The sequence below is a fragment of the Sus scrofa genome, chromosome 13 (genome assembly GCF_054392235.1).
Source record: "Sus scrofa isolate SSC_HxYL_T2T_F1_AM1 chromosome 13, Sscrofa_HxYL_maternal_Yorkshire_Landrace_v2.0, whole genome shotgun sequence".
In the NCBI taxonomy this organism is placed as follows: Eukaryota; Metazoa; Chordata; class Mammalia; order Artiodactyla; family Suidae; genus Sus; species Sus scrofa.
The window spans coordinates 153,893,198-153,905,297 of NC_139395.1; the positions used below are offsets into that span (position 1 = coordinate 153,893,198).

The following is a 12,100-nucleotide window of genomic DNA, read 5'->3' on the forward strand; positions in this document are numbered from 1 at the left end:
TGACCTACACCACAGCTCATGGCAATGCCAGATCCTTAACCCACTGAGCAAGGCCAGGGATCGAACCTACAACCTCATGGTTCCTAGTCGGATTCATTAACCACTGAGCTATGACAGGAACTTTTTTTTTTTTTTGCTCCCTGTATTTCTTAATGCATAGCTAGAGCAAGTTAATTACCTGCTTTAAAACCTAATTTTCTATTAATTTATTAATGCCAAACTCATTAGCCTGTCATTAAAGGCCCTGAACAATTTGCCCCAATCAACCTTTTCACTTTACTTTTCTCCCAACAACTCCTTTTTTATATCACAAATTCAGCTCATAACTTTGAACTCTGGGGAGAGTCAACCCTATGTTTTCTCTCTTAGAACATACATGTTCTTTGTGTTATAATTACTTGGGTATCTGTCTTAGTTCCCTAACATGAGAGTAAATTTATTAAAGATTAGGATTATGTCTTTACTAATTTTTATATCCTTCACAGGCCTAGCATAACACTTAACAGTCTCAATGATTTTGTAATTGAATGAGGTATTAAAATGAATGACACTGACTCCTACATAGTATATGTTTCTTAAGTGTTTGCTGAACAAATAAAATTTAGGTAGTGCTTTTCTGCCCCTGCCCCTGAGGCGTTCCCAGGCCAGGGACTGAACCCTTGCCACAGCAGTGATAATGCTAGATCTGTTAACTGCTAGGCCACAAGGGAACTCCTAGGTATTCTGTGTCTCCACAATTTTATTTCAGTTCACTAACTGTACAATGAAATCTCTCAGCTGATACCTTATTAAGTACGCACAAGGTACAGACTTCTGGTTACAAGAGAGCTCTGGGAGCCTAATGTATGGCATGGCGACTATAGTGAACAAGACTGCATACTTGAAAGTCACTAAGAGACTCGCCATACATGTATAAAAGGGTAACTCTGTGAGGTGATGGATGTGCTAACAAACTCATTGTGCTAATCATTTCACAACATATACATGTATCAAAATGTAAGGTTGTGCAACTTAAACACACAATGTTATTTGTCAATTATATCTCAATAACCCTGGAAAAATTAAGTGATGACTTTTGGTCTACTGTTCAGTGTTGGTGTCACTTTTTGCTAGACTTGCAATATCAGGCAAATTTAAATTTATTAACATATGTAAAATGGAGGGTGTAAAAATAATATTTTATTATCCTATGTCCTTTAGAAGATATAAGGATGAAATTTCATTCTGTTGGGAAAATTCTTGTGTGAACTATGAACAGAGTAAAGGTAATACTTCATTTCTTTTCCTTGTAGTTTATTCATCTTTATATTTATGGTACCTGCATCTGGGAGATATCATTTGCTCAATAAATGCTTGTTGAATGAATTGTGAATGCCTGAAGAATCACTCTTTCCTTGGTATCTATATCTATATCTATCTATCTATCTATCTATCTATCTATCTATCTATCTATCTATCTATACACATATATATATTTCACAATGCAAAGCATTTTTAGCCAAAAAATCCCCCAAAATAAAAAACTGAAACCCTCCTCAAATTTTTGAACAATGAAACATTCACAAACATTGTGAAACAATGATCTCAGGTTGCATCTTGACCACATCTTGCACATTATACATACACTTTTCGTAACTGTACCTTGTTTGCACTGTTATGATTACCAGATAATTTATGAAGAAGGCAAGTACCTCATTATCATGATATGCCCATTGGCACAAAAGCATGCCAAGCAGGCACTGTTACACATGACCACCACGTTGGCTTGCAGTATAAAAGATGTCTCGGTAATGTTATGAACATAGAGGCAAGTCTGAGACGGCAGTGAGAAGACTTTGGCTTGTTTTTCTGAGCAGATTATTGTATACTGATGATCTCCTATTTCTTGGGATGGAGAGGGGAAGTTCATGACCAGTTTCCTTCTCCAAGATTTCTCATTTTCATCTATGTTGTTTGGATCCCTCCAAACTTCGTATGGAGGTTGCATTAATCCGCCAGTTCGGTCCATACAGGAGAATGTTAGGACAGCTCCTTTTAATGAGAGGAATGTACCTATAAAAACAATTTAATATCAGTGGCACATGAAATTCTTTCTAAAATAGCTGCTATTCATTTATGGATGATAAATGTTTTATATTATGATAATTTCTATCTACACTGTCATAATATTGCAGTATTATCTATAAATCAGTAGATTTGTGAGTTCATCAGTTGTAATAACTTGGAATCATCAAAGATAAAATCAAAAAGGAGTCTAAGACATCAACCTGTCAAATCCTGTCATTATAGTACTAAGAAAACAGAGAACCAGAAAGATGATGAGACTTGGACCAGGTCACATAGCAAGTTAGTGGCTGAGCCTGGACTAGAACTCAGGTTTTCTGATTCCTAATCCAGTATTCTTTCTCTATCCTATATAGTATTCCTTAAAAATTCTTTTTTTAAAGGCATATTTTAGAAAATTTATAATTTTAATTTATTGAATAATATCAATTGAAAAAAGTCATTCCATCTGATTTCATTTCTTGATAGTCTCATTTGCTAGAAAATGCTACTTTTCTTCTTTTAAAAGTGAACACTTAGAATATTTCATGAAATTTCAATATCTAGAGTTCATGTATTAAAAAACTCGGAATTACCTTTGGCACTTAGGCAGGCTCATACATCTTTATATGGGAAAATGTTTTACTCACCTGGATTCTACAAGTTTGGATATCCATGCCAGATTATTACCTATGGGTGATCTTTACCAGTCCCAGAGACAGGATCCTATAAAGCTTAGGAAGTAACTTGGGATAGACTGACCTTTGGACAATACTGTATTATTAATCTTTTCTAACTTAAAAAAGCTTAGGCAAGCCCAAATTATAGACACTACTATTTCAGGAATATGTATTACAAAGTAAGCTTAATTTAAGGGTGTCTATAATAAGATCATAAGAATTCAGTCCACAGTAAATAATTCACCACACAATGAAAATTTTCTTCTTAAAAAATGTCTTGGGAGTTCCCTTGCGGCTCAGTGGATTAAGAATCTGGCATTATCACTTTCCCGGCTCTGGTTACAGTTGTGGTGCAGGTTCAGTCCCTGCCCTGGGAATTTCCACATACTATGGGCATGGCCAAAAAAAATCTGTCTAACTGGCTAGAAGTGTAACTTACTCCAGCTCTCTGAATTACCAGCTTTCTCCACAAACCTTTATTTAGTCAGTCAACAAATATTTACTGAGGGTTTACTATGTGTTCTAGGCTCTGTTTTAGGCACAGGGAATGAAATAGTGAATAAAACAGATAAAAATCTCTGCCTTCACAGAACTGACTTTCTACGATAGAGACAGACAATATATATGATAGATACATATATACATATGGATATTAGATAATAATAAGTGCTAAGGAAAAAATAAAGCATAAAAGGGAATAGAAACTCATGGAAAACAGTGTAATTAAATTTTAAATAGAGTAGAAGGTGTTAAGGACTAAATGTTTGTGCTTCTCCCCTCCCAAAATTCATGCACTAAAGCCCTAATCTTTCTCCCCAGTATGGATATATTTGAAGATGGGGCCTCTAAGGAAACAGGTTAAATAAGGTCAAAAAGGTGAAGCCCTCATCTGGTAGAATTGGTGTCCTTATAAGAAAAGACATCCAGAGACCAAGAGTTCTCTCTCTCTCTCTCTCTCATTCTTTCTCTCTTCCCTCCTCACTCTCTCCCCACCTAAGAAAGGCCATGTAAGCACATAGGGAGAAGGCAGCTGTTCTGCAACTTAAGGAGAGAGCTCTCACCAGATACTAATGCTGCTGGTACATTGATTTGAGACTTCCAATCTCCAAAAGTGTGAGGAAATAAATTTCTGTTAAGTCAACCAGTTTGTGGTGTTTAAGGCAGCCTGAGAAGTTCTACACAGAAGGAAAACCTTGGCATCATACTGTGGGAATTAAGGCTCTGGGAACCAGCATATTCTGGCTACTGTGATTATCCTTTATCCTCACATCTGTTAGCATCCATGAAACTGGCAAGCTAACTTTATTAGCTTGGGAGTAAAGTAAAATCTTAAATTCTTTACAAAACTTGACTTTCTAGAGTAGTTAAGGGCAACTTAGATGAAATTAGAGAGATAATATGGAGCCAGGTCATGTAGGTTTTTTCCATAGGACACAATAAAGATAGACTTAAATTTGGTATGAGATGGGAGGATTTTGAGAGTGACATAATCTAATTTTCATTCAACAGGATTAATCTTTCTCCCAGGCATATCCTAAAGGGAGTCAAGACTGGAAGAAGGGAGAGCAGTTAAAAGGTTAGTACAATAATCCAGGTGAGAAATGGACTGAGGCTTCCTCAAAATAGGTAGTAATACACAACAGTGAGAACCAGTCAGAATCTGAGTTATGTTATAAAAAACAAGCCAACAGAATATGCTAATAAATTGGATTTAGATTGTGAAAGAAACATAGTAGTCAAGATTGATTCTAATTCTTTTGACTTTAGGAACTGGAAGGATGGAATGCCTTTAATAGCTGTGGGAATGGCTGTGGGAAAAAGGAAAGGAATATTAGGAACTCAGTTTTGGACTTAAGTTTGAGATACTAATGAGAGATCTCAGTGGGATGTCAAAAAACTGGACATCTATGTCAGGAATTTGGGGATAGGTCCAGACTATAAATGTAAATATATGACCCATTAGATTATAAATGACATTTAAAGTCATGAGGCCAGCTGATTTCATGTAGGGCTTAAATATAAATAGAAAACAGACGTTTAAGGAGTTAGTCTTGGGCATTCTTACGTTTTAAGTCCAATGAAATGTAGAGGAACCAGCGAAGAGGATTGAGAGGGAATGGCTATAAAGATAGGAAGAAAACTAGGTAAATAAAGTATTCTGGAATCTAAGTGAAATGTCTTAAGGTAGAGTAATGGTAAACTGTACAGTATGTTGCTGATATGTCCGGTAAGATGTGCCCTGAGAATTGGCCATTGCACTTAGCAATAAGGTAAGTGGTGACCTATGCAGAAGTTTTTGTTGATTGGTATAGGAGAAAGTTTGATTAGAATGCACTCGAGAGAGAGTAAAACTGGAAATAGCGAAATACAACAATTTCAAGGAATTCTGCACTAAAGAAGAAATGAAATAGGACAATGTAGGAGAAACAGGTTCAAGGCAGGTTTTTCTCTTTTAATGGGAGATATAATGGCATGTTTGTATCCTGTTGTAATAGAAAGAGAAATATTTATTGTAATTATGTAATGGAAACAGGAAAATTGCTGGACTGACTTTCTCATGTAGGTGAAAGGGAGTAGAATCTAGTGTACAAATGGAGACGTTCACCAAGTCAAAGTCATCATAACAGGACAGAGGATGGACCATGAAGATACAGAGAGGTTGGTAGATGTGATGGTAGCTGTTGGTGTTCTTATCTGATTGCTCCCATTTTCTCAGTGAAAGAGGCCACACGGTCATTAGCTGAGATGGAAAACAGTGGAGGAGGTACTGGAGCTCTGAGGAGAGTGGAGAAAATATGTAACTGTTTTTCAAGAGGGTGGAGGAAGGGTAGAGAATTCTGACTACCCAGCAGCACAGGAGCCCACTTGAGGTTATTGATGATTTAGTTCAAAATGAGACGATTTAGTCTGGTTATATTTTTCTCTAGCCATATAAGTGACACAGGTATAGAAATAAAGTCGGTAGAATTAAATTTAACCGAGGTTGTGATTAAGCTGAATATGTGTGATATTATGATTTATGATAAATATGTATTTGGTCTTTATCCCTGTTTCTGGCACAGAGCCTGCTGGCAATTTCCTAAGTGATGAGCGCAACACAAGTGTCTTCTGTTATGTTAATGAGGTGATTGGGGTCTCACATAAGCGGGTGGGCGTTGGTTTCCGGGGGAACCAAACACTGATGATTAGAAGGTTTTCAGCACCACCCCTGACCCCCGTCTGGGGCAAAGAGAGACATTGGAGATTTAGTTCTACCACTAATTTAATCAATCACACCTGGGTAATGAAACTGCCAGTAAAAACCCAAGAGGAGGCAGTTTGGGTTGACAAGCAGGTAGAAGTGTGGGAGGAGCAGTACTCCAGGAGAGGACGTGGAAGTGCCATTTCCCTTTCTGCATACCTTGCCCTGTGCATCTCTTCCATCTGGATGGTCATCTATATCCGTTCACACTGAACTGGCAAACAGTAAGTAAACAATTTTTCAGAGTCCTGTAAGCCATGCTAGCAAATTAATCCAACCCAAGGAGGTGTTTATGGAAACCTTGGGTTTACAGCCAGTTGGCCTGAATAGGTGAAGACTTGTGATTGGCATCTGCAAGAGGGCAAGGGGACGATCTTGCTGATTGAGCCCTCACCCTGTGGGGTCTGATGCTATCTCCGTGTAGTGTCCAAAGTGAGTTCAATTGTGGAACACCCAGCTGGTATCTCAGAGAATTGCTTGTATATCTGGTGTCAGAAGTGTGAGTGTGGTAGAAACATGGGAGGTGGAAGGACTGTTTTTTGTTTTGTTTTTCCCTGTGCAGGTAGGAAGAACTATAGGGTTTTCCATCCCAGCATGCAAAATTGCATCTGTATGATCATCATCACCTGTGGCTTGTTAAAAACAAATTCTAGACCTATTGAATTAGAAACTCTGGGAGTGGGGCCCAATTATCTGAGTTGTAACAAACCCTTCAAGTGATTCTGATAGAGGCTAAAGTAGCTACTGGAATGGATGATCTCGAGGTGCTTTTTCACTCTAAAATTCAGTGATTTAGTGATGTAGTTCAAATTCCCATATAATGGATTAGAATTTGTTATCAAGGCAACCAAGATAAATTAGTATGAAAAGATTCCTTTAAAAGAGAGAAGTGGACTTTGTTGAGAGGTTTTATTTTATTTTTATTGGAGTATAGTTGATTTAGTGTTTTGTCAATTTCTGCTATACAGCATAGTGATGTTGAGAAGTTTTTTGATTACTGATTCAATCTCATTATTAGTTAAAAGTTTGTTTGGATTTTCTGTTCTTTCATGATTCAGTCTTGGTAGAGTATATATTTCCAGGAATTTATTCATTTCTTCTAGGTTACCCTACTGTATTAAGAACTACATATCTAGATCATTGGATTTTCACAAAAAAATACACTTTTAAGATCTCCCCGTAAGAGAAGGGATTCTGACAGAAATTTGCATTCATGACAACAGCACATAGCAAAAAAGGTGTGTGAAATTTCATTTGTTTTCGATAGCACTTGAAGAGAATTTTACTTTGCTTTTTCAATTCAATGGATTAAAAATATCTAAAAAAATCTTAATAGCTTCCTAGGTATGTTAATCTAGCTATAGAGGGTTTAGAGTCTATACTTTATATACTCAGCCGTTTCAAGTGACAGTATATCTACTATGGAGAAAATATAATGTCTACAAACTCAATATGACAAGTAATAACAACTGTAAACACCTAACAGGGCTGTTTCCTATAAGTGGAGAATGTGTATGTTTGTTTTTCTGTATTAGGCCATGATTATATTTGTTCAGTCAAGTATAATCATTATGTTTGAACTATATCCTTATTGTATTAATTTTTAGGGTGGTTACTAAGAGAGATAATGCATGAATTTCACAAATGTTTAAAATATACATATATTATATGGAAAGACCCTAACTAAATACTTTAATATAATGAAATTTCTCAAGATTTAGACTTAAGATTAAAAACTGCACTCTTCTCGGTTTAACTAAATGATCTCCAGACAAAACCTCTTAGCTAGTTTCATTTTACTGCGAGATAGCACAATAACTCACTTTTACACTTGGATAAATTAATTGCTCTTCATCAGAGAGCTGGACTTGAAAGGAATTAAATGCTGGCAAGTAAGTTTGACAGAGAGAGTAGAGGGTAAATCTAGGAGATATTTCTGTCAAAAGGCAAAGGACAACAGAAGAAACAAAAAGAATAGTTAAAAAGGCAAGAAAATCATACTTTGTTGAGAACATACATGTGAAAACAATTATACCTAAGCTTATATAATATGTAATCAAAAACTGAGTTAGTAACTTAAAATCATATCCTTAGTATACAAAAGGAGGAAAATCTAGAGAAAATATGAGGTATGTCCATTTACACTAATCTTTTTTTTTTTTTTTTTAATTATTATTTTCCCACTGTACAGCAAGGGGGTCAGGTCATCCTTAGATGTATACATTGCAGTTACAGTTTTTTCCCCCACCATTTACACTAATCTTTATCTCTTTTACATTTAAAATTTTTATTTATCAGCTGTTAAGTGAGGCACATGTTCATGTTTTTATTAAAGTTGTGACACTAAAATATTTTAACTACGATTAAATTAAACACCTTTCTCGTTCCCTTCTAGTTTTATTTTTAGTTAGGTGACATTATAATGAATAGGGATTTCAGAAATCTGGACAAGGGGAAATTAAGATGGAGGTACATTCAGTTTGAGTTTAGTGGGATTTATTTAGGTGACTGACAGTCACTACCAAGCTTAGGCTACCATTCCTATTCCAGGTATAGGAATGACTTCAGGAAAACTCCTGTTACCCTGATGCAAATCAGCATTAATCTCACATGAAAGAGTAGGGCTGAAGATCATATTATAAATTATATATTAGCTCAATATTAGATATATAGAGATGCAGAACAAATGAGATTTAAAATGAAATATATAAAGCCAAAAGCCAATGTAGAAAATTCTTGCAAGTCTTACAGCTTCCAAGAAACTTGACAGAGGTTTCCAAAATTTTGACAACATAAAAGTTCATATGACTTTTACCAGTGATAGATTATTGACAGGGGGCAAAGCGAGAAAAGAGAAGTGAGGAAGGAAGACTAGCTGGACCAGGAAGCTGGTGCTGGGAAGTAGTAGGAAATTGGAGAGGTAGAATAAAGCTGTGTCTCTAGAGAACATTGCCAAGATTTCTAAGAAATTGCTTCAATGGGTAAGTGAACGATAGCAAAGAATATGGTGCCTAGAAATTAGATGATGAAGACAATACTGGAATAAGACCAGCCCAGAGGCCATAAGTAAAAGGGATCAGAAAAGAAACTGAAGTGATGGAAGTCACTTAGGTAGTATCATGGCACTATTAACAGAAATAGGGAGAATGGCAAGAAAGAACCAGTTTGGTAAGAATGAGTTTATTATGGATGAGTTTACATCTTGCATTTGATCATGAGGCATGAAAATAATTTTCTTACTAAAGCAGTGGTAGGCACATTGTGTAGCAGAATTGATAATTACAGAATTTGTACCTGGCAGCACAAAGCATTAAGTAGAAATGAAATAAAATATAAAATAAGTCTCAAAAAATTAGAGAGGTAGGAAACTTTTGGAGGTTGAATATGTTTATGGCATAGACTGTAGACATGATTTCATGGATGTATACTTACCTCCAAACTCATCAAATTGTATACATTAGATAAGTGTAGCTCTTTGTATGACAATCATTTTTCAATAAAGTGGCTTTAAAATTTAGAATCTCAGCAAATTTCTCACAGAATTACTGTTGGAGAGTAAAATTCCTAGGGGCACAAATGTGGAGAGGGAGAGGGAACAGAAGGGGGAAAGTTTGCTGGTGGCAGAATTTTTTTTTATTTTCCTCTGTATTTTGATTTTTCACCATTACCAAATTTAAGCACCAGTATTTGGGAGGAAAAAAAAAAAAAAAACACTATCACAATTTAGTACCACCTCCCCCCCCAAAAAAATTCTAGTGATGTAGGAAGACTTTTTCCAACTACTTAACGTGGTTTTAGGTCCTCTTATTTTCCTGTTTGCTTTTCCAGCCTCCACTAACACCACTCTATCTCTAGGCTTTAGCTGTGCCATGTCCTCTTCACCTCTAGGGTTTTACTCATGCTGTTCTGAATTACTCTTAAACAGCAGGACTGTGCACATCTCCCTTCCAAACCTGTCCCACTTGGGGTGGCTGCTTTGTTGGGGAGGTTGCCCCCCAAACACCCCTCCAGTGCTGCCACAGGATTCTTTACTCTCCTTATTGTAATTTTCTGTTTACTCTTGTTCTTCCCTAAAATAATCTGAGAATAAAGATCATTCTGTGTCCTGATCACCGAAGTATATCCCCAATGTCTAATTAAGTAGCATGAGCTTGGGAAATGTTTGCTGAATGAATGGATGAATAGATTTCAAAATGGATTGTATTCAACTCTGAGGTAATTGCTAGACCCAGGTAATTTTCCTAGGCCAGCTGACAAAAAGTAATTTAACAGTGTTTTGACAGAAAAAATATTCAGGGCCTGAGAGTGTATCACCCACTTTAGCACTGACAACAGAAGAGGGAAATGCCTCCAATTCCAAACCTTTTAGAATGGCTCCCATAATTGAGGGCGGTTCTGATAGGGCAGTGGCTACTGAATAGGGATGGGAAGGATAGTAGATCCTGGAAAGAAGGTGAAGAGAGAGTTGAGAAATGACCTGTGAGCAAGGAGGGGAACAGTTTTCTACTTTGAGTAAGTTTTCTGTCATCTTGATACTTTCTTATGAAATTACCTTCCTTTATTTCTTATTGTCATAAATATGGCTTCCAATTAGGCTTTTTCTCTTTCCATGGTTTATTATAAAACAGATTTGAACCTCGCCTCATAGTGTTCTCCCCCGTAAGTGCTGCTTTTTTAAGTTACTAGGCTTAATTTTTTTAGAGTAATATTAGGTTTACAGAAAATAAAGCAGATAGTACAGAGCATTTCCACATGCCCCCTTGTCCTTTCCATTGTTATTAACATCTTGTATTAGTGTGTGCATTTGCTACAGCTGATGAAGTGATGTTGATATATTAAAGTCTTGAAAGAATGGGAGAACACTGACAAAGAAACTTGGAGAAGATTGCTCCTCCCATCTTTTATTTTATTTTTTTGTCTTTTGTGTGTTGCACCTGCGGCATATGGAAGTTCCCAGACTAGGGGTCGAATCTGAGCTGTGGCCACTGGCCTACATCACAGCCACAGCAACGCCAGATCCAAGCTGCATCTGCAGCCTACACCATGGCTCACGGCAATGCCGGTCCTTAACCTACTGATCAAGGCCAGGGATAGAAACTGCATCCTCATGGATGCTGGTCATATTCGTTTCCGCTAAGCCACAATGGGAACTCCAGCCTCAACGGGAACTCTGATCTTTCTTTAAATACATAAGAAGTTTCCAAATACTGATAAACCAAATGTCAAAATATTAAGTTAAATCTATACTTCGTTTGTATTTTGCTGTCACTTTAAGTCTTTGCTAAGAATGTAAAAGAACTTTCTATAATACTGATATTAGTTCCAGAGACTACTTTATTTCTATGCTTGTGGCATAAAAAAAAAAAAAAAACACGTTTGTTAGAATATCTCTTATTAGAAAGTTGTCTTTCACTTATAGTTGTAAACTTGTGTATACAGGAGTTTGATTTTTACCTTTAAATGTTAGGAATACCTGGTGCATAATTAGGTGTCCAATCTGTATAACAATTTATTGAGTTAATGGATTGAATTAATAGGTTTTTTAAAATGACTTTTATTTTTGCTAGTTGGTTTACAGTGTTCTGTCAGTTTTCTACTGTACAGCAAAGTGACCCAGTTGCACACACATATATACATTCTTTTTCTCATGTTATCCTCCATTGCATTCCATCACAAATGACTAGATGTAGTTCCCATTGCTTATCCACTCCAAATGCAAGAGTTTGCATCTGTTAACCCCAAACTCCTGGTCCATCCTACTCCCTCCTCCTCCCCCTTGGCAATCACAAGTCTGTTCTCCAAGTCCATGCGTCTGAATTAATAGTTAAATTCATTCTGACCTTTACTGATCTGGCTCCTCCAATCAGTTTAAGAGAACTGTATATATTTCCCATAAAAGAACTGTATATATTTCCTTAAAATTATGAATATAGTAAAAGATACTTTCTCATTTTGAAATATGTTTATAATTAAAATATAGTGATCCTAATGGATGAATTTTTAAAATACAATGCATTTTATAGGATGGATTTTGTATCTCCCCTCTACCCCCAAATTCATATGTTGAATTTGGGCTTATATGTTGAACCTGAGTTAAGTAGCCCAGAATGTGACCATATTTGAGACAGAGCCTTTA

At 36.3% G+C, this 12,100-nt stretch overlaps 1 protein-coding gene across 37 annotated transcripts in view; it reads right to left on the minus strand.

Moving 5' to 3' along the window:
* The window catches only part of STXBP5L (syntaxin binding protein 5L), a 325,816-nt gene that overhangs the window by 14,410 nt on the left and 299,306 nt on the right, over window positions 1-12,100 (minus strand). For all 37 annotated transcript variants that reach the window (XM_021070302.2, XM_021070300.2, XM_021070297.2 and 34 more), the window contains one exon: window positions 1,692-2,052. In XM_021070302.2, the coding sequence (XP_020925961.1) occupies window positions 1,692-2,052 (361 nt within the window). The remainder of the gene's footprint in view (window positions 1-1,691; window positions 2,053-12,100) is intronic.